General features: G+C 41.7%; 1 protein-coding gene across 2 annotated transcripts in view; it reads left to right on the forward strand.

Moving 5' to 3' along the window:
• Nucleotides 1–22,001, forward strand: part of PEPD (peptidase D) — a 164,916-nt gene that overhangs the window by 46,477 nt on the left and 96,438 nt on the right. For both annotated transcript variants that reach the window (XM_088135846.1, XM_088135847.1), the window contains exons 7-9: nt 699–743; nt 14,016–14,091; nt 15,551–15,597. In XM_088135846.1, the coding sequence (XP_087991972.1) occupies nt 699–743; nt 14,016–14,091; nt 15,551–15,597 (168 nt within the window). The remainder of the gene's footprint in view (nt 1–698; nt 744–14,015; nt 14,092–15,550; nt 15,598–22,001) is intronic.

The raw sequence follows: 22,001 nt of genomic DNA on the forward strand, positions 1-22,001 counted from the left end.
CTTGGTAAGGGGTGCCTCTGAGCCTCACATGGGTCCCATAGCAGCCTTGGAAAGGAAGAGTCGATGGGGGAAGACACACCCCCATCCTTTGTTTCGGAAAATACCCACCTGTTCCCAACAGAGCAATAATAGGTGTTCTCAGAGCTGATGGGAGTGGTGGGCGGCTACCTCACCCATCTGACTTCTGGTAAATGTCTATTTTGTGTTGCAACCTGTCATACCTACCAGGGTAGCCGTGATGTGAAAGTCTCCTAGTTTGCTCTGTAAATTCCTTGTGTGTCCAGCTACCAGTTGTTATTTTTACTTTTGGAAGCCATCAGAAGAAAGCTTGCCAACAGAATTCCCTGGCTTGAGTCTAGCTTTTTGTAGCAGCAGGAACGATGCTGGGGGAGGGGGCATGATAGTCCTCTCTGTGCAACAGCCTTTAATGGAATCCTGTGCAACGCCTTCAGGTTCTCTCTTCTCTTGCCTTGTATCCCTAACAGTGTAAATAATTCTGGGAAGGGGGATTTATTTGAGGGCCTAGCCAATCCCTGGCAGTTACTGTACATATTTTGAAACCAGTGTTATAGTTTAGATCAAGTTTTGTATGAATTCCTGCTTAGAAATAAATTCCAGATGAGCCACTGATATAACTTTTATTTCTCCATTTATTTCTCTCATATTTATTTTATGCCCCCCTCTTTTTTCCCCTGTAGGTTTATGGTAAACAATACAATTCTCCATCCTGAGATTACAGAATGGTAAGTCAGTCCTCGCATTCATGTTCCAGTTATTGCCTTGACCTCTCTGGTTTTGAGCAGAAAGCTACTGTGCCTTTATTTTCAAAGGAGACATCTCATAAAGGGGGGAGGGCATGGTATGGCATGATGTACATAGGAAAGGGGTGGAAGGCTGCCCTCCTTTTTATTTAACTTTTTTGGTAATGAAACAGTGTTTAATGTTAAAAAAAAAAAAAAAAAAGAAAGAAAGAAAGAAACTTAAAACAATTAAAAGTACAAACAAAAAATATGGACTAAGATGGAAAAGAAAAAAAATCTAATATTTTATTCTCATCATAGTCACTGGTTTACCAATGAATTCACTACTGTAATACAAACAGCGCAAGGTATTGTCATAAGATACCACAGAATCTCTGCCATAGTAACACATATTGCTACAATCTTTGAGTAATAGAAAATACTGCTTTTTCCAAAACAGGTAGATTACACATTTCTGACAACAGTTCCTTGACATCTGGAATACTATTGCTTTTCCAATTTCTTACTATAATTCTTTTTTGCCCAACCCCCCCCCCCCCCCCGCTCGATACAACCACAATTCCTGATAAACAGTCAAATTCCAAACCTTTGGTATATAATTCAACATTGTATTAACATCTTTAACATTTTAAAAATTTCTCATAAATCTATTAATTTACATTAATACACAATCCCCAAAAGATACTAACTGATCACATAACCATATCCTGTGGGTCAGTGAGCCCACCTCCAGCATAAAAAATCTGACACCCACCCTTTCAAATACATTCTTTGGGGAGTGCAATAGACCCTAAATACAAATTTTTCATTAATCAACCTTAACCTCAAATTTGTAGATACCATTTTAATATTTTTAAGGACCTGAAGCCATTGCTGTGGCTTTATCAGGAATTCCAGTTCCTTAGTCCATGTTTGAAATATCCCGGAAATGTCCACTTTAAAAATATTCTTGACCTTTTGATAGAGGTGTGTTATAGGTTTCGTTTCTGCCATGGCTTCCATTAGGCAGAAAAGCAACTCAGGGGCCTTTGAGGCAGTGATAGAACATCCTTAAGCTGAAGAAACCTCTGCTGTTGCAAATTGGGAAGACCAAATTCAATTTGAAGTTGGGGAAAATCCTTAAAATAGTCATCATCAGCCTGCCCCCAACACCACTGAGGAGGCTGTTTGGGGCAGAGAGCAGAAATTCCTGGCATCCCCCTTTCCGTTCCCCTCCCCCTTCCTTCAGAGGCCTTGCGCTGCTGCCCCTCTCCTCTTTGGCCTTTGGATGGGAGGCAGGTGTTGCTGTTCAAGGCTTGGGGGGCACCGGGTTGGAGGAAGTGGCTGTTAGCGGGGTTGGGGAGGTGGACGTTCCCCAGCCCAGAGATCATGGAAGACCTTTCTCTTGGTTCTGGTCCTTTTTTGCTTTTCCATCAGGTTGAATGGAAACAACAGGAGAAAATGGGTTATGACTAAATCTGGCCTTGGTGGATTCCAGGCTGAGTTGCACCACAATTTAATTAGTTGCACTTAATTTAGTTCTTGGGCACAAGGGGTTCTCGCTCTCACCCTCTCTGCCCACCCACCCACCCAGGACAGGGCAGGGCAGGGTGAATGCAGCAGGAATTGCTTTCACCGGTGTTACCGTTTCTGCTGCCAGGGCTGGATGCATAAGCCCAGGATCCCCGTTGGCTGATGAGCTCCTCCCTGGCCAAGGCCAAGCCTGAGCCTCGCCTTTGGGCCTCCTCCTGCCTGAGCCTGAGCCTGGGCCATCGGGTCCTTTGAGCCGAGAGGGGCACCCACCTGCCTTTGTCGAGGCTCTGCGATACTGTCCTGTCCTGAAGAGAGCGGCTGCTTTTAGACCACTGGGCTGGGCCTGAAATGGAGGGGGTGTGGGGGGGGGGTCTGGGCTCAGGAGAGAGCAGCCTAATTTGGAGTAACTTTGGAGAGAGAGGCTAAAATGTACTTAGAACTGCTGTGAAGAACATCGGAAGCCGTTTCTTTATGTTTTTATATCTTCTTTATATCTTTCTCTTTTTTCCTACTTATTCCTACTTTTTTCCTATTACACTTTTAGCTTTTTCTTTTATTTCTCTCTTTCCTTTTCCTTTTCTCTGTTCTATTTTAGTTTGCATTAGTCCTCACTATTGCTGTTAAAACTTTCAATACAATTATGAAAAAGAAAAGAAAGAAAAAGAAAGCAGCCTAATTTGGAATGTCTTTTTGAGTTGAGTTGAGAACAAAATAAAATGTTTTGAACTGACTTTCAATGGGAAGAAAACAATGGAAGCTTGAAAGAGGCCCCCTGCTAGCCTAATTTTTTGTCCTAGGGCCACAAAAGTTTCTGAAATGGGAATTGGAGTTAAAACATTTAAAGTTACTGTGACCAGCAGGAGGCAGATTTCAAGAACTGTGCTCAGTGGTTGCTTCCTTTGTTTGTCACAAATTTATATTTTATATACATTTTAATTCTCAAAGCCCAGGTCAGTAGAAGGAGAAGTGGAGATATAAATGTCTCTCTGGGCTTCCTCTGCTGGCATCTTGCACCGGAAATGTCAGGTGTCTTCTCCTGGCGGCGATTGCAGTATCCGAAGGAAGGCCTCTCCCACTGGGTCCCTCTTCGTATCCACCCTGCCAGAGCAGGACCTCACAGTGCTGGTTGCCTCTGAGGGCCCTTCCCTGTGAAAGATCTGGCATGAAGCAAAGATGATTTGACATCCAAGGCCTTAATATATTAATACGTTAATATTTCAAATTTGTATCTAACAGTGGAGCTTTTCAGCAAGTCTATGTTTATAGTCTCTTTAAAAAATGGTTTTGGTCTGGGGCCATAAATAAATAACCAAAATTGCTTACACATTGCTGCTTTCAGTTTTAAAATTGATTTTTTATTTTATTCTGTTGCAGTGGGAAACACTGTTCTGAAAGGCAGCATCCATTTACAATTACCATTAAGTGAAAGAAGGAAGAGAATACGATGGTCAGATTATCAAAGGGCCAAGAATTTTGGAAGAAAGCTTCTACTGAGTTAGGTCTCATCTTTGAGAAGATGGTAGTGAGCGTGACAAAGACAAGATCTAAGTCCCTACAGTTTGTCAGCTTTGGGGATGTGTGTGTGTGTGCGGGGGGGAGCTCTTTCTTAACTCTTTGAGGATTGAACTTGGGTCATGATCTATGTCATTTTTAGCAGATGCTCTGCCAGTCATTCTGAGTGTGCCTGTTGCCTACAAGAAAGTATTTCTGTTGCCCAGCACATGACAGTGGTCATTGCATAGTAGCACAAGGAAGAAAAATGAAATACCACTGGAACAATTCTTGTTAATTTGCTGTAAAATTCATTAGTGTTAGCTGTTGTGTAGGTACAAACACAAATACATTCATTATAATTAACGTTCCTGCACTGACTACCCAAGGAAGTATTAATTGAATGTCTAGCAGAATGGGTAATGTTATATAAATGTCAGCCTATTATTGCTTTCTTTGGGGATTCATTTTAAAAGCATTAATTCTGATGCATTCTGTTGGCAAATTTATGGATGTTCTCTTTAATTACACTTGAATGTCAGTGGCGTCTGACATTAGCAGATGCCACCTAGAAGAATCAAGAGTCCTAAAGTGTGGCACAGTGGTGATATTGCTTAATTTTTAATTCTTTGTTAAAAGACTCACCTTATTAAACAGCCTCCTGCTATTGGAAAATAAAGGCCCTTTTGTTCAAACTGGTCAGCTTTGTGAGGCTCAAAGGAAGGTAGTTGAAGTGACAAAGAAAATCTAAGTCTGCTGTAACATCAGTTGATGCAGGATAATCATTGTGAGGATTTTTGAATCTCTGTTCCCCAGTCCCTCCCTTGCAGTGCGCTGGTTGATGATGTAGAACAGGTGAGGGAGAAGCATAATACAGCATGGAGTGATTCCATGTCTGGATGTTCACGGGAGGAAAAGGGAAACATGCTATGGCTGTATTCATCCATCGTTTCATCTCTGTGGTCTTGCTACTTTTATTCTGCTAAAACTTTCTGGTTGAGGTTGTTGGACTAACTGTATTCACTTTCCAGACTATATCAGTGACTCTGTTAAACTGACTGCTTATCTGGCGAGGGAGTCTACTGAACTGAACTGAACTGAACTGGATTATTCAGTTATGGTTTTCTTGTGGCTTTGTCTTTCTTCCTTTGTGGTGATTTTAACTTCTTTCTTTCATTTTTTCAGTCTAGTTTTTATGCAGTTGTCCATGGATATCCTTGGGTTCTTGATCCTCTCTAAGCTTGGTTGTTTTCCTGCAGACATTTTGTTCCCAGGCTGAATGAAGGTTGTATTGTAATGCGTTGTGTATACATGGGTATCTGTTATTTTGGAAGTACATTGAATAGGTTGTCTGTTTCCCCTTTTTGGAGTTCTGGGTTACTGCGGTGCATCTTTGTTTAGTTGAATAATGTTCAGCTCTTCTTGAGGGCACTTGGGTTGTTGCATTGGTAGGGAAGCATTTGGTTAGCAGAGGTTATTTTTTTATATGTCAGAATCCTCGCAAGATTTTATAATAGATTATTAGATGGCTAGTTTAAAAAGAAAAAAAAATGGTTTTTTACATGCTGTGGTTCTGCCATTGTAAAAGGAGGGGGGGGAAGTAGGAATGAGAAACCGTTAAAAAGCAGATGGCTCCTTATCACAAGCTCTGGCATGCTCAAGGTCATACCAGCAAGAGAATCAGAGGACCAAGAATAAAGGGCGATGTGGGGGGGGGGAAGTAAGAAAAACAGCTTTTGGCGCACTTTTGATCAGTCTTAGCAATGCTTTGGATCTGTACACTTATTCTCAATAAATGAACTTTCTTTTGAATCAATATTGGTTGCAAGGAAAGTTGCTGGATTTGGGATCAACAGGTGGCAGCTCGTTACATTATATACTTGGGTTTGTAGGAGTATGTAACTTTTCCCAAGCTAAGGACCACACAAAAGCTGCAAGCATCAGGACAAAACCTTAAATAGCATTTACATCAAATTTACATTAAGCATTCTTGCTGGGATTGCTTTCCAGCCTTCGACTGAGCAACAGTGCTGTCCATAGGTCTGAAATCCCTCAGCCTTCCCAAGATACCAAGTGTGGCTCTTGGGTGCAGAAGGGTTGTTGTCCTGCACTTTAGAGCTGCTAAGATAGAGCACCCTTTGAGTTGAGCTGACTTACCCATGTAATTTTCTTGGCTACAGGACCAAAGTGGCATGTTCTTGCCTTCTTTGGGTACTTTTTTGATTTCTCAGACTAACCTGCAGCCTTAAGATTACTTGGGGGGTTCCCATCAAAAAATTAGCCAGGTGAGCCCTGCCTAGTTTTTCTGCCAGTCTGAAGTCCAGCATAGCTGGATCTTTAGGCTTCAGCAGTATTTTATGGCTTGAGTATTTAGAATAACAACCATAGACCCCAATGTACCAGTAGCACCTTGCGTGGTGCTCTTCAAATCCTATGACCACCTGGTCTTATTATTTTGATTCTTTTAATAAAAAATAAAATGTGAAGGTATGATGAGAAAAGCAAAATGCCAGCCTCTAGTAGCATATATATTTCCAAACAAGCTATTTGGGATTCCCTTCAGAGAAATTCCCCCTCTCCCAATGTGCCTTTGTACAAATAGACGATGGTTGGTGGGTATGCCTGATGTTTTGCATGAAAGTCCTTGTCTGGGAAAAAAAGTGAAAGGTAAGCTGAGGTGAAAGGAAACACCTGGGAGGTCTGGAAAGGATTGTGCAGATTAACCTCACCAGCTTTGTGTCCACGCTCTCCCTGGTATCCATTTTATGAGAGTGCCTTTCAAAATTTTGAAGGTGCCCATTAAGACTGGTGACCCTTGACTATAGGTTGATCCCATGTATTGTGCAGAGTGAACTAAAGTCTTCTCTGAATTCAAAATGCTCATGTGCAGAGGGGACCAAGACTTCGAAGGATTTATGGCACAGGTTCAGAATAGGAACATCAGTATGGAAATTCACCCTCGGTACTCACAATGTAGGACACAGAGCAAGTTGAAGCCCAGTCCTTTATGGAAAACAATTGTAAACAGCATAATGTTTTTGCGCTTCTTAAGGGAAGTGCTTGATCATTTAGATTGCCTCCAAAGGATAAGCTCCTAATCTTCAACTCTTGTTCAGATTGTCTGGAAACCTGCAGAGTCTGGCAGGCATGTAGCCAGTATGGATCGATGGGCCCAGAGTCTGACTCAGGGACTGGCTTCACCGAGCCACATTATTGCTTAGCATCATGCTTGAATCTGGTCTGGAGAATTTTAAGATTATATGCTAGGATAAAAAAACAAATGCCCTGCCAAATTCCACCCATCCTTTAACTATGGTGCCAAATCTGTCATCCATACCTGAAGTACCTGATGTTCCCCACTAGCTTGAACAAGAACAAGGTAGTAGAGTTTATGTTTTCATGAGCTAAGCAGAGTGATGTAGGGTGTAAGCAAGACTACTTTGGATACCACTAGGTAAATTTCTTGTGCTTGAAGACAATGCCATGGATTGTACCTCTGGTTTTAATGGCAATGAAAAATGCAGCCTTTGTAATGTCTCATTAGGAAGCATAGTTCAAGCTCTGATTGGCTTCCTTTTAGTCCATGAAAATTATTGAGATCTGACTGATAGTGGGAAAAGCTTCACATTTGCATGTAATGGGAAATTCCAGATGTTTACCAGACTTTGATGCCTGGTATAACTGAAAGGCTGTTGCTCTGGAAGACCGTATGGCTGTCCGCCTCCCCAAATGGCAAATGTGATTTGCTCCTGGCTGTAATTGGGAGCTGAGTATGGCAGGCTCCCTATTGGTTGGCAGCTGTCTGTACCAGATCCATATGTTCACTGCCTGGCAAAGCCATCAGTTTTTCATGATTCATCCTAATGTATCTACGTATAGTGCTTTTTAGGCCAAACTGATTCCCATGGCCACATTCCAAATAAGGCAGTATCGTTTTTATGGAGTGTGTTTGTATAACACATTAAATGTGGCTTAGTGTCATGTATGAACATTATGTCTCCCAGGTAAGTATGGTTTGCCAGCCTCTTCCTGGTCCCAATTTTGTTTTGTTTTGTTTTGTTTCTGTAGACAACCACAACAAGAAACTTGGGGTGGACTGATTTGAGGCACAGCACACAGGGAGGCAGAGGTTAGACTTTCCTACCCTTTTCCCATCCCATCCAGATTTACTCTTTGCGCTCTCATGAGGGCGAAAACGAAGTAAGAGTAGTTGAGTTTTTTATGGATAATACTGCACCTCCATCTGCATCTGGGATGGACTAATAATTGTTTAATCATAAGAAGACTTTTAATTGAGATTACTTGCTTGACCGTTGTTAAGATAACAGAATCAAAACCAAGGTATGGAGGGTAAAGTACTCTTCCTTAACCCCTTGAGTTGGGTTCCAACCTCATGCTAATCCAAACCACAATATGGTTAAGTACTGCTTTTGGAACAAAGCTGCTGCTCGAAGTTAAAGGTATGTTTTAAGGCCACAGAAGTGTTCTCTGACTTCAGAATCTGAACTGAAGAAACATTTCCAGAATGGCTCCTGCAGTGTTTCCCTTATGGGAAGAGGGACATTCTGCAAGAATTTAGCTGGAACTAGACAACCCATGACCCGTTGGGTTCTTGTTTCAGAGATATTTCCTTACCTAAACAGAGAAACAGAATGACCACCAGTGGGCAAAAAAGCAGTGGGAGCAGGAGCGACTTCTTGCCGGCCTCCCCATTGACTTTCCTTGTAGGAAGCTGGCAGGGAGCATTGGAAATTTTCCTTCCTTCCTGCCTGCCTGCCTGCCTGCCTGCCTGCCTGCCTGCCTGCCTGCCTGCCTGCCTGCATCCCTGTGCACCCTCCCTGATCCTCGCCGCATCTCTTGGGCACCCCCTCACACTCTCTCTGACCCACAACACGTCTCTTGTGCAGCCCCACGCACCTTGCCTGACCCTCACTGCACCTCTCATGCACCGCTTCGCTCCCTCCCTCCCCCACCCAGCAGCAGCCACTTACCTGCCTGCTGGCCTTGGACTTGCAATTTCCTGCTGGCTTCCCCACTGACTTTGCTTGTGGGCAGTTGGCAGGGAGTGTCGGCAATCAAAATTGAGTTTAAATTTCCTGCTGGCTTCCCCTTTAACTTGTGGGGAGCTATCAGGGAGCATTGGAAATGCCCATCATGTGACCGTGGCAGCACGGTGGTGCTGAAGCAGCAGTAGCACAGTGGCACTGAAGTGGCCACAACTTTGCCAAATTTCAGTACCATGGCAGTAATGGCTCCTGGATTTTGGACGCATTCTGCAAGTTATCCCATTCGAGGACCTTGGTTCAAAAATTGTTGCCTTATGATGCACCGTTTTGCCCAACTTAAGGTTACAAACAGACACAAGAGTTTTATATAGATGTGGAATGGTAGGAGCTAACTCCAGTTGAACATGGTAGGCTGTGTTCAGATTCTTTCCCCCAATGTTGCTCCTGTGTGTAAGCTTTGGTTCTATCAAACTTCATTTGTGGTGGGGAATAAGATCCTGAATACCTCTTCCTCTGTCTAAATTGGGACAGAGGTTTAACCTCTCCACAGTTGTTTCCAGCTACCATGAACCACTTTTGCCTGCTGTCATAAACGATCTGACCTGAATGTCTCTGCCTTGACCCCCCTCATGGAAAATGCTTGGGGCGAGTTAATGAAGCAAATGATTTGTTAAAGGGGTTTGAGAAGAATGGATTTTGCATAGAAGAAAAGCCTTGTTAATACAAAGAAGCAGATTCTCTCTTGAGCACCCTTGGATGAGGTAGAGAGGGATGGTGCAAAGTTAAATGGGAGGATGGTTCCCTAATATTCCTTGGGAGGGACTGAATTGATCTACCTTGTCCCACCTTTAGGCAACCAGTAGGTGGTAAGAGAGGCACATCCTAAAAACCTGGAGGAATGGCTCCTGTGAGCTCTGTATTCAGAATAACTTGCAGAAGAATAGAACTTTAGTAATTTCCAGATTAATCAGAAGGAAGATTATTGTTCTCTAAAATGGTGCCATCTGCCACTGTTCGAATCTTGCAGTAAGCCCTTTCCTTTAGCAGCGGTTTATAGTCATGGCCAGCCAGGTGGGATATAGAAAGCTAAACCCCTTCAGAAGCCTCCATGATCTGTGGTTACTTCTCTGAGGCTTCCCCAATCTGGTACATTCCAGATATTTTTAGAATTCCCTAGTTAGTGTAGCCATTGCTGGGAGTTGGTACACATATCTGAAGGGCATTCAGGCAGGCTATTCTGGGCTGTAAAGAGGAAATCCTGATGCCATTTTTTCCTACAGGTTTGGGTTCTTTCCTTATTAAGGATAATTATCAATCAGTACGGGCCAGGACTATTTTATAAAAACTCCAACGTCTTGACTTTTCTAGGGAGGCGTTCCTAATGATAGGTTATAAGCGTGCACTCAGTGAATTCAAACAGCCTATCAAAGACCTGGAAGTCCAGCAGGACCAGTCTGCTCTTCCTAAGAATGTTTTTTTGAGCAGTCAAGTCTTTTCTTATAAGCCAGCGAGATACCTAAATTACATAACCATCCCCAAACTTTGGAGGGCACTAACTCTAGCACGTTGTAATGCTCTTCCTACAGCAGTTTTGGAGGGCCGATACAAAAAAGTCCCATACGAGCTGAGATTGTGCCCCTGTGGACAAGGGGCTATTGAAACTACAGTACATATCCCACTATACTGTATTTTCTGTAAGGATTCACAGACCCATTTAATCACTCCTCATCTGGTAAAATATCCTGGAAATTCTGATCCTTTTTATGTGCGGTTGTTGCTAAATCAGAATGATTTAGTTTCCTTGAACGTAGCTAAATTTTGTTGCACTGTTTGTAAAATCAGGCAGATGTTGACTGCCCATTGATGATCCCACCAATCTGCAAAGATATCATTATGTTTAGTTTTATTTTGTTTTAATGTATTTTAATTCATTTTAATGAATTTCTCAACGTATTTTTGTTTGTGGTTCTGGTCTGTGACCGTAATAAAGATGATTCTGATTTCTGATGCCAAATACAACACAGGGCTCAACTGTTATGCCTCTGGAAATATGAAAGTTGCTAGAAGGTGCTTGATCAACTTGTTTTTGGCTTCTGTAGGGCTCAGCTATCCATGAGATATATTGTGGTTACCTTTGAGTACCTGTAATGGCTCTCTTTCAATAGAAATTATTTTATCTCACTAGAAGCATAACCATGACAAGGAGATGGCATCAGGATAAACAGCAAGTCTGTGAAAATCTCAGCATTTGTCTAAAAGAACAGTGGTTCAGTGTGTCAGGGAGGGACATGAGAAATGTAGAAGTGAAATGTGGTGCCATAAAGTAAGGGCTGCTCTAAAGCTTTAGTTATGTTTGAAGTTGCTTGCAGATTGAGTGCTTGTCACAGTATACCAGCTCTGACAACTTGAGGTTCCAGGGCCATAGCTAGAGTCCACCAAGCCTTGGGTACAGCACCAGACCCCTTTGAAAGTGAATACTCTCCCAAGTTGACCTTGATTTCATGCCCATGTGGTTTCCTTGGGAACAGTACAGAGATAGCTCAGTATTCCCTTCTTTTGGGGTGCTGTCTACATCTCAGATTGGTCCAAGGGCATTTGCTCCTTATTGCAGGCAGAATGGCCTCACCATCAAGCATGAAAAAAACAAAATAGGAGTAGGCACCAGTCCTGGAAAATTAATAGTATCAATTGATTTGTATCAATTGAACTAAATAATTGAAATACCTCAGTCTCTTTCTTAAATGCCTCAACATCCTGGAATGAACAGACAAGGATCATCTCTATGCAGGCCCAAAATTTCACCAACTGTCTTGTATTTTGCTAACCACAGTGGCAATAAGCATGTTCTGGCAACAGTTAAGATTTCCTAAACCAGTGTTTCTCAGCCTTGGCAACTTTAAGATGTGAGGATTTGAAGTCCACACATCTTAAAGTTGCCAAGGCTGAAAAACACTGTCCTAAGCAAAGGTCTTGAGCACACAGGTTTGCAAGTCACTCAGCCAGAATGTCCCAATGTGTAGCCAACTCTTCATTAAGACTGGAGCCTGTCTTGATTTCAATAAAGACCCATATGTGGCTCTGCCAAAATTAATCTGTTTCAAGACCCCTCCAGCCTCCCTGCCCCTGTGAGATAAATTTGTATCTTCATGGGCAACTAGGATAAATTCAGACTTAAAATCCTGTGGCTACTTTACTCAGCGTCTGAGCTTCATTGGCTTAAGAAAGCTCCATGAGAGCAGAAGCAGGGGGTCATAAACCAAGATCTTCCAAAAAATTCTAAGTTGCAGCCCAAAATTGAATAGCTCAGGCTTAAAAGTCCCTTCTCAGCAACCGCCTCTTTCACCCTGTGCAGAGGAGAGCTTTCACATTAGCTAGGTCAGATGTGCCACCCTCATCATTATTAAAGAGTTAATGGCATCCCTCGGTCCCTGTCCAGCTGGGGAAGTTGAGTCAGTTGCCCACATCTTCCTGTGCTCCTTCTGTTCGATCTTGAGCAAGGATTTAATTGTACCCTTGGCCAGGAGTATTCAGGAGAAGCCCTATTCCTTTCAGCAGATTTGTCTGGGACAGTCTTCAGGGCAGTGGCCAAATTCTGTTCAGCTCAACACGTGATTGTATAGCTTTGCTGCATAGAACAGTATAGACTTTATTGTACAAAGTTTTAATGTTTAACCATTTGGCAGCACTGGGTCTTTGTGGTTATCTGCAAAATGAATGTTCATTGATCAACTAATTTTTAAGCTAAAGCTCCTAAACATTTATCTCTTTCTATCCCTGCAACAAGTCTTCCAGAAAGGTCAGCACTACTATTACTGAGACTGTAGATAAGATTACTAAAATTCTTGAGAAATCACCAAGATCTGCACATTTTTTAAACAGAACCTTTCCTCTGGGCCTTTACTCAGAGGTATGCGTTTCTGGCATCAGTGAGATCTGCTTTTTGCAGTAGTAAAAGAAGGAATTGTATCTTTCAAACACTCTTCTGTAAGGAAATACTTTGATAAAAACTGTCTTTTATTGTAGGTGTCTAATTAGGACATAAAGATATTTCTGCAAAAATTGTAGTTTTGATCCGATTGAGTAGGTTAACTGGGATCTATTCTGTCAGTGAATAATATGCTAGGAAAGTTGTCTTGAATCTAGGAACTCCACTTTCCCAGGTTTGAAATGCATAGGAATTCTTCAGAGATTTCCTTCCTCCCAGTGTTGGCTCCTTCCTTGACTATAAGAAACTGACATTATTCTTTTTAGGTGCCTTGATTCTGCAGGAAATGTGAGCAATTGCTTTATAAATGTCTCCTGCACCATTTAAAACAGGAGCTTTAAGTCTTCCTTGGCAAAGAAGTGATTATTTCCCATAGAAAATCAGGAGACATCCAGGATGTTGCTGTAACTGTAATTGGGCATTGTGTATCAATCTCATAATGAAAAGTAGCAGGGAAGTCAGAAATCCCTGCTTATTCTAATTGGGGTCATAGTTCAAGAGAAGGGTTTGTCTGCTCTTGTAAGCTATTTAAAAATTACTCCATGCATTTGTATGAATGTATTTTAAGAGCACTTGAAATTAAGCATAATCATGGCTCTTGTATGTCTTTTCTCTCAGCTTTGAAATAAGTGAATACAGAGCCTATGAAATTCATCCTTCCCTCTTGCTTGCTTGAAGTCTTTAGACTGTGTGTGTTTCTCTAAAACTCTGTTGAGGCTATTGAGCCACAGAATTTGTGACAGCACATTTGTCCAATCAGGTGTGCCCCAGGTGATTCTTTGGACTTGTGAAGGCACTAGCCTGGATTTAAGCACAGTGCTTGCAAGCCTGTACATCAGTATTTTCAAGATGGCATCTTCTGGACATGTTGGGCTACAGTTCCCATGCTGAGATTGAAATTATGAGAATCCTAATCCAACATGTCTGGAAGATACTAGAAAGCCCAAGATGTGTTCTTGCTTTGGAACCTCAGAAATGTTGTTCCAAAAAATACCCAAATCGAATTCTGTGCTAGAATTAGGATGACCCATTGTGCTGTATTATAACAGACCTGCGAACATTTTTCAGTGCGTTTACTGGGTAAATTAATGCCAGGTCAACATTCTGTTTCCTAATGTTCTCTATTTGCTGAAATCTCATAATAATTTTGTTCATTTGCAAGTTCAGTTACCTGGCTGTTCTTTGTCCTTTCAAGTTAATCACTTGTGACTGTAGGGGAAATTACTAACCTGATTTTCCTCTTCCCCTTTCCTTTTGAAGCCGTGTGATTAAGACGGACATGGAGTTGGAAGTCCTTCGCTACACCAATAAAATTTCCAGTGAAGCTCATAAAGAGGTAATGGATCTCTTACAGTAATAATTTTTTGCTCTTGTGTAACAGCAGTTTTTTCAGAAAATGTTCTCAGCTACTTGAATTGCTTAGTAATAGAGTAATAAAGAGCTAGGATAGAACTAGGGAGATAATGTTCATCCTAATAGAACTACGTAATACATCTTGCATTGCCCTTGAACTTACTGTTGATGTGTGGAGAACAAAATAGTTCCATTTTGCGATCGGACCATTTTGAGAAAGAGAGAGAAGCCTCTTGTAGGATTTGACTTTACTTAGCACCATACAAAGCTACTGCAGTATGCCAGTGTATCTCCCCCAGCACCGCTCCCCCAGCCTTTTATGTTTCTTCTGCTGCAGTTCTCTCAGATCCATTTTTAAGTGGGAGCTTTTATCGCCTATAGAGTTTCCTGAGCCAGCTAGATGATACATAAGACATTCAGACATGCAGTTGTCCTGATGTTGCAAGACAGAGTGATGGAAGAAGAATTGCACTTATATTGTTGTTGCAATATAATGGGGAGAAACCTGACGGAATCTCTTGGTTTTAACTCCTCCTAGATTTCCCTGGATGCAACTACTTTCTTTACAGTCAGTTGAATCATGTTCACAATCTGTAACTCTAAGTCAGCTGCAGAAGGGTAAATTCTGCTTTTAAGGTTTTCTCAGGATCACACTGATGTCTGCAGTTTTTTCTTATTCTAAATTAACTGCAGGGGACTTGACAGGAACCAGCACCAATATGTGGGTAAATAGTTGGGATACTTTAATTCTTTGTCCCCAGTTCTGATCTCAATCCTGGTCATCTTCCCATCACTTGCAAATTGTGTTCACTTCAGTGGGGTGGGGCTAGCACATGATTAGGGTGATGCCATGAAGTATAGGTCACTTTTGTTTCCTTATTTCTTGAGCCAGCAAAGATCCTCTTCACACAATGGAGGAAGCAGTGACATCACTAGTATTGGCTATAATGTGCCCATAAGGGCTTTCCAAGTTTGTCTCTTCTTGCAGTAGCTTCTTTAATACATTCTTGACAATGCAGAATGGCCCCTGGTAGATTTAGCTCTATCTGAAGTTTTTGTTTGACCTATAAGAGCAACTTCGATCAGGTTCTTGAATTAGGCATTGAAGATGCACAAACTGTTGATTTAGGATGTCAAGAAACACACAAAAAAATGAGCTGTCTTGAAAACTCATTCTGGTTCAGGTCTCCTTTGGGATCTCTGGAACTTAATCACTCCGCTCTTGAGGTGCAAACCAGTGTTCCTGCTCTTTTCCTGCTGCTGCTGGGCCTTCGTTTGTTACTTTAGCTGAAGAATATCTTCAGTGATGCTCCCCATATAGTCCTGTTTATTCCAGGCTTTGTACCAAATAGTGTTCCAGGGTGGAGGCACTACTGCAGAGCTGTCCTACTTCTAAAGAATAGCCGAATTTCTTACAGTATATCTCATGTTTGTGACTACAGGTAATGAAGGCCGTAAAACCTGGCATGAAAGAATATGAGTTGGAGAGGTAAGTGCATTTTTGACATTTATGGCAAAACTATGGAAAAGCATTTCTAGGTTAACAGGAAATGCCGCAGATAAGGGCAAGTGACACTGATTTAATGGCAATTATAGGAGCTATTTCGAGGTCGTGCTTGGTGTATTACTTTGTTATACAGAAAAGACATTCCATCAATTTCCTTCATTTTATTAGATGACAATTGCTTTTAGGTATGTCTTAAAAGCTGGATAATTCTCTTTGCAGAGTTTTATGTAATTTACAGAAACAGTCCCTAATAGCTGTTATTAGTGTTTGATGGTATCCAATAAACCATCTTTTATGGGTGAAAATATCATGGTTATGCCTGTTACATTACACAGGTATTTATGGGAACCATAAAATGGTCTGGAGCTTGCTGCTTCAGTCTCTTTTAAAACTGAAGCAAATGTTGCTGATTCTTCTGTATTTCTATTCCCATCTGCTGTGTTAGTTTTCAATGAAATTGAAGATCACTTATCTTGCCTTGGACCACTCTGCTTTGCTTAATAGGACAAGTATGTGTGTAGCCAGACTGATGCAGCCTTGATACCCAATGCATTGTTGCATTCTTCCCTTTGCCATATGGCAATGGATTAAAAAAGTAGAACGTTTTAAACAGTTAAAGACAACTTAGGTTATTAACACAATGTGTTTTTATTGGCCTCTTTCTTGTATTGTGCTAATCCAAGGATTCATTAATCATGTTTTATTGACTTTATTGACATTATGGGGAGAGTTTACCAATAGTGGTAGAGCTCACACAACACACTGTTCACAAACTGCAGATGAAAAAGTACACAGTCTCTGAGCTTGCATAGAGTTTTAACCACAAGCAGACCATTAAGCCTTTGCTTAATATGCTAATCCATCCATTAATTTGTCCACAACATCTGTATGTATTTGTATATGAATAAAGCACTTGTTTTAGGAGATGGGAAAAACGTGTGTGTGTGTGTGTGCATGTGTGTATGGGAGAGAGAGAGAAAGAAATGTGGAGAAGAAAGCCATAAGCCATCCTCAGTTTTGGTAGATTTTTCATGTAAAAAATGACTTAAAAGGATGTCCCCAACTCAGACCTATCTTTTTATTCCAGCGAAATGTTTTTGATCCACTGAATTTTGCAATTTAATGGACTAAGAATTACAAATCTAGTAGAAAACAATACTTCTGACTACTGAATACTGAGGGAAGCAAAAACCAAAGCAGCTGGGGAAAAAAGGAACTGGCAGTGGGAGTCGTCGTGGTAGCTCTTAGGAGACAAAACTGCTGCACCCTCTAGAATGGGTTCTTCCCAGCTTGAGCCAACGGAGTGCGTTGGTTTCCCAGACATGAGTTATGGTTGGTCAGATGATGAAATGCCTAACAGGTGTATCTCCTTGCCAGAGGCATTCCTGTTGGAAGGACATTACACCAGAGAATTGATGCGCACATGCACAAACACCCTTTAGTTTTGGAGGAGATGGTATTCCTGCTTGATGTGTTTCTTGTGAAGGAGCCACACTGCAAAGCTGCGCCTTTAGCTCTTCCCTTAAGGCTTAAGAAGTGTGCCTTCTCTGTTGCTGCACCTGCCCTCTGGAACCCCCCCTCCCTGAGATACATGTGGCCCCCACCCTGACCATTTTTAAAAGAGCCCTGAAAACCTAGCCCTTCCCCAGGCCTTGGGTTACAATGAGAGGTGGGTTTGATTGCTTTTGAATTGGGTTTGTTCTTCCAGGTGTCTGAGTTTTTAATTGTATTTTAGGATTGATTTTACTGTGCATTGCCCAAAGTTGTTACAGAGCTTGGCAGCCTTATAAATGTAATAAAATAAATAAATAAAAATAAAAAATAAATGGATTCTTCCATTTTACCCCCTTTGAGGTAATCTCTTTGGTTTGGACCTTTTTCTGTCTGAGAAGATTGTATGGGCAACTTAGATGTCCTGAAACTACCAATCTCTGTGGGAGCTGGCACAGAAAGAAAAGGCTTTCCTCAAGGAAGTGAAAGCCAGGAACAGAGTCCAACATTAGCGCCACAGATAGCCCTGCAGTCTCTGTGCTGAGTCCCCCCACCTGCCCCTCTCCACTCTCTTCTTATCCAGCTTCAACAGAGACTTTCACATAATGGTTGAGATGGGTTTCTGATTTGGGAAAATCAAAGGTTCTGTTTTATTACATTTGGCTCCAGCATTTGAGGTGGAGAAACACCAGACCATCCCATTTTCTGTTTTCTAGATGAACTTGGTATGTGATAAAAAAAAAAAGGTTGTGCTTGATCAAGGGCACACTTATGGCTGTCCTAACTAAGTGACCTATGCATGACATTACATCTCTTTGGACGCTTGCAACGGGCAGCTCTTTGAAGTCTTTGGAAGCTACAGTTGGCCTGAATGCAGCAGCAAGAATGGTGGGGTTGGCAGAAGTACCCATCCTGCAAAGTATAAATCTAAGCGATCTTTTTAGTTTAGGGCCAAGATACCTAAGGGACAGTCTTCTCTTGTGTTACTCTTTCTCTGTGTGTGTGTGTGTGTGTGTGCGCGCACACACACCTTTGAATCAGTGTTGACTCCTGGTAACTGCATGGAAAAGTCCCTGCAGTTTTCTTGGCAATATTTTTTTTCTCTCTTCTTGCCTTCTCCTTCTTAGGGTTGAGAGAGAGGGTCAGGCACTGCAGCTCTTAAATCCCAATAAAAAGAAACATTCTCCAGAGACTCAGCAAGTCCAAAAAGAAAGTTAGTTTATTGAAGATTAACATACAGTCCTTAGCAATGAATTGCTGAAACTGAAAAGCCCGTGCAAAGCAATGCTTTCTTAACCCTTCTACTTGCCCCCCCTTTGCCCCCTCATTCTTTCTGGCGCCTTTCTCTGTTCTCGCGCCAGTACAGCCTTGGCATTCCTGAAGACTAGATAAGCCCAAGCCATCTGCACTAACCATTATGCCCGTAACTGATTTTACCCCCTCCCCACTATAACTGGCAGAACTGAGCAAGCTAGCAATTACAATTAATCAACGGGGTTAATTGCGAGGTTCTGATGGAGAGTGACTGGCCCAAAGTCACCCAGCTGGTCTTTGTGCTGAAAGCAGGACTAGAACTCATAGTCTCCCGGTTTCCAGCCTGGTGTCTTAACCACTACACCAGACTTGCTCTGTGTTAGCCTCCTCACCCTCTGAGAGCTCTTGGCCGTCTCTGTGTCCCTATGTCTGTGCAGCTGGGTCACTTTTGGAGAGAACAGTGGATGCAGCTAAACTCTGAACCTCCTGTCTTGGAACAGGGATGTTTGCAAAGCAGAATCATACTGGTTCTAATAATCAGTCAGAATAGATTGGCTGAATAGTCATGTCTCACATCTTTGTATTTTCATGGGCCAATCCTTTTGACAGGTTACTGCTGATGAATGCTTTCTGTTCCCAAATTCACTTGAAAAATTTGGTTAGATCTGGGGAATTTGCTCACTTCTCCTTCATTCCCGCTACTTATGTCATCTTTTCTGAGAGTTCTGTGCCATTTTCATTGGTCCTAATAAAAATATTCTCAAGCTGACAACCAGTTTGAATGTGCTTGTGCTTCCTTTTGAGAACAGGCAACCTGCAGGTTCTCATGTCGGAGCAGGAATCTTGAATACCTTGACTCTCTTACAAGCTTTCATCCTCCCAGTATACTTCTTAATGTTGGGGGCCCTTGAGTGCATTTGTGTTGGTGAAAAACAAGATAAGAATAAATCTGACCATTATGAAAATGAAGGACAGATGGAGTCAGACCAACCCTCTCTAAACAGGGAGGCCAAATAGTTGCTTACCTTGGGCAGGAAGGAAAATGAAACACAAAGTCTGAACATTCTTTTTGTACATAGGGCCTGATTTTAATCCTAGCTGAAAATCTTTCTCCTTTCTTCAATGAAATGACTTACTTGAAGTTCCTGGATTTCTTGTAAGCTGTAATGGCTCATTCTTGCCTGTGGGGTAAACCTGGCACAAATTAAGGAATGAGAAGGATGGGAGAGAGCTAACTGCCAAATGTTGGCAGGCATTTGCCAAGTCCTTCAGACTGGCTTGGGAGAAAGTCTGCTTCGTTTGTCTTCCCCTCATTTTATTTCCTTTTGTGAGTGACTGCCATCTGGATGATTCCAAACCAAACCTATGGAATTCACTGTAACTATTTGTGACTCTGTGGCATAGTTAAATCCACAAAGACTCTTTTGAGATTATTGCTCTTTCTTATTATAGACTCTGAAAACTCAATTGGGAAGAGCTGACAATACTCTGCACCGTTAAGTCGCCATAAATAATGCCAAATCAATAGAACAGAAGGATGTCAGGAAGCTGAGCTGGGTGTGCAAACAGTCCTCATTTATTATGGTTTTTAAAATTTGATGTTAGGGAAAGGTTTGCTTGACTGTTAAAGAATGAACTGACTGCCTTTTCACAATGCCCATACACAGTAAAAAAATAGTGACTGCAGTTACCCTTTTTCTGTTTTCACACAATGCATAAATTAATCATTTGGGTTTGGTTTGTGCATGCTAACCTTCAAAAAGCCAATATTAACCAGGTTAAATTTAATAAGTGTGCCATATTGTGCAAATCTAAGCCTACTTATGTATGTTGCTTTAACACAGTGTTTTTCAACCCTGGCAACTTTAAGATGTGTGGACTTAAACATCTTAAAGTTGCCAGGGTTGAAAAATGCTGCTTTAACACATCCTCTGTGTGGCTGTCCAACTTCTGCTTGAACATAGCTGGTGAACAGAACCTGATCCCTTCTATGGATCATTGCTTCCTTTGTTGAATTGTTTTTACTCTTGGAAAGTTTTCGCTAACATTTAACTGGAATCCACTGTCTTGTATCTCGAGGCAATTGTTTTGTATCCTGTTCTCTGAAACAATAGAAAGCAGGTAATGACCGTGTGATTCAGGTTCTTGAAGAATGTTCTTGTATTACTCCAAGATAGCTAATTCTAGTGCTTGAAATGAATTGGCCAAGGCAGTGGAAAATGGTAAATTTTCAAAAGTGGAGACATGCAGAGGGTTTTGTATCTGAACCGCCTTAATTCTGAACCAGGCATTTTGAGTGGCTTTTGAGTTCAAAACAGCTGACTCATACTCAAAAACTGGATGTTTCAAACTCACAATCAACGTGGTTTGAATTTGAAATGGTTTCAGTTCTAGGTGTTTGATAATCCCCTACTCAGAGGTTCAAAACAGGTTGTTCTGACTGAATCAGGAATATTTTGACAATGTTGCAGCCATTCCAGAAGCATTTTGATCTTGGAAATTTTGAATTCCAGAAAGCTTTTCCTGGAATACTTTTACCAGCCTAAGTGGACAAAGCCAAGATGATCACTTTGTAAGAGGCAGGCATAGAGCATGCCAAATGCATTCCTGGTGTGAGAGATGTGGGGAAGCCAGAACAGTAATGGAAGGAATGTTAGATATAAACGATCAAGAGATAGGAGGAGAGTCTGTGGGTTGCTTATCTCATAAATGGCAACTCAGCCCAGGTGTGAAGAAAGTATTCAAAATGTTCAGAGAGCCTCCACCTTAGTGAACTCGCTAATAAATGAGAGTTGGAAATGCTTCTTGCAGTTTCCAAGATTCTATATTTACCCACAAAACCTAGTACAATGGACATGTTACTGAGGACTGTGTAGTTGCTGTTTCCTTGATCTTGCCCAGATATGTGGGGCTTGGCACCTGGGATACAACACTTATTTGTTTAGTCCAACAAAAAAATCCTGTTTATTTACTAAAAATGTTGAACATGACTGACTGAATGAATCAAAAGCAAGTCCAATATTCATGTAAAACCAAAGCATCTAACCAGATTTCAGATTAAACCTATAAATGTAGGGCAGTGGCACCATTCACATTACAGACAGATCAATCATATTTTGGCTTAATGTGGTAGCCAAGTTCATATAACATGCTAAGGTAGCATACTAAATCACAAACTTGCCAAGTCCTTTTTAAGCAACTAGTTATGCAAACGCAGACTCACGTTTTTACCTCCACTGTGACTTTTAAACCACCTACCCAGAAAGGGGACAGGAGTTAGAAAATAAGCTAAATAAGATTAGGCAGAGGGGAAACTAGGTAGTCACTTTGCACCTGAAATGAGAGAAAGTTGGACCTGGTGGACGTGGGCAATAAAGTGCACAGAATGGAAGCAGCCACTGGAAGCCCCACATTTACTGTGGATATTACTCTGGCTGGGTTCATGGAAGAAGGAAGTGAATCTTCTTTAGCTCTTGTTGCAGGCCAGTCACACAAGAGCAGGTGCTGCTTAGGGGCTGGTCCCAAGCTGTTTAAGGCAGCATTCCTACACCAGGCACCCTCCAGGTATCTCAGGACTGCAACTCCCAGAATTCTTAGCCAGTTACTTAGGAATTCTGGGAGTTGCAGTCCAAACATAATTG

Source organism: Python bivittatus, unplaced genomic scaffold (genome assembly GCF_059951505.1).
Source record: "Python bivittatus isolate LINGU-HERP-01145 unplaced genomic scaffold, Pbiv_v1 ctg000190_np1212, whole genome shotgun sequence".
NCBI classification, from domain to species: domain Eukaryota; kingdom Metazoa; phylum Chordata; class Lepidosauria; order Squamata; family Pythonidae; genus Python; species Python bivittatus.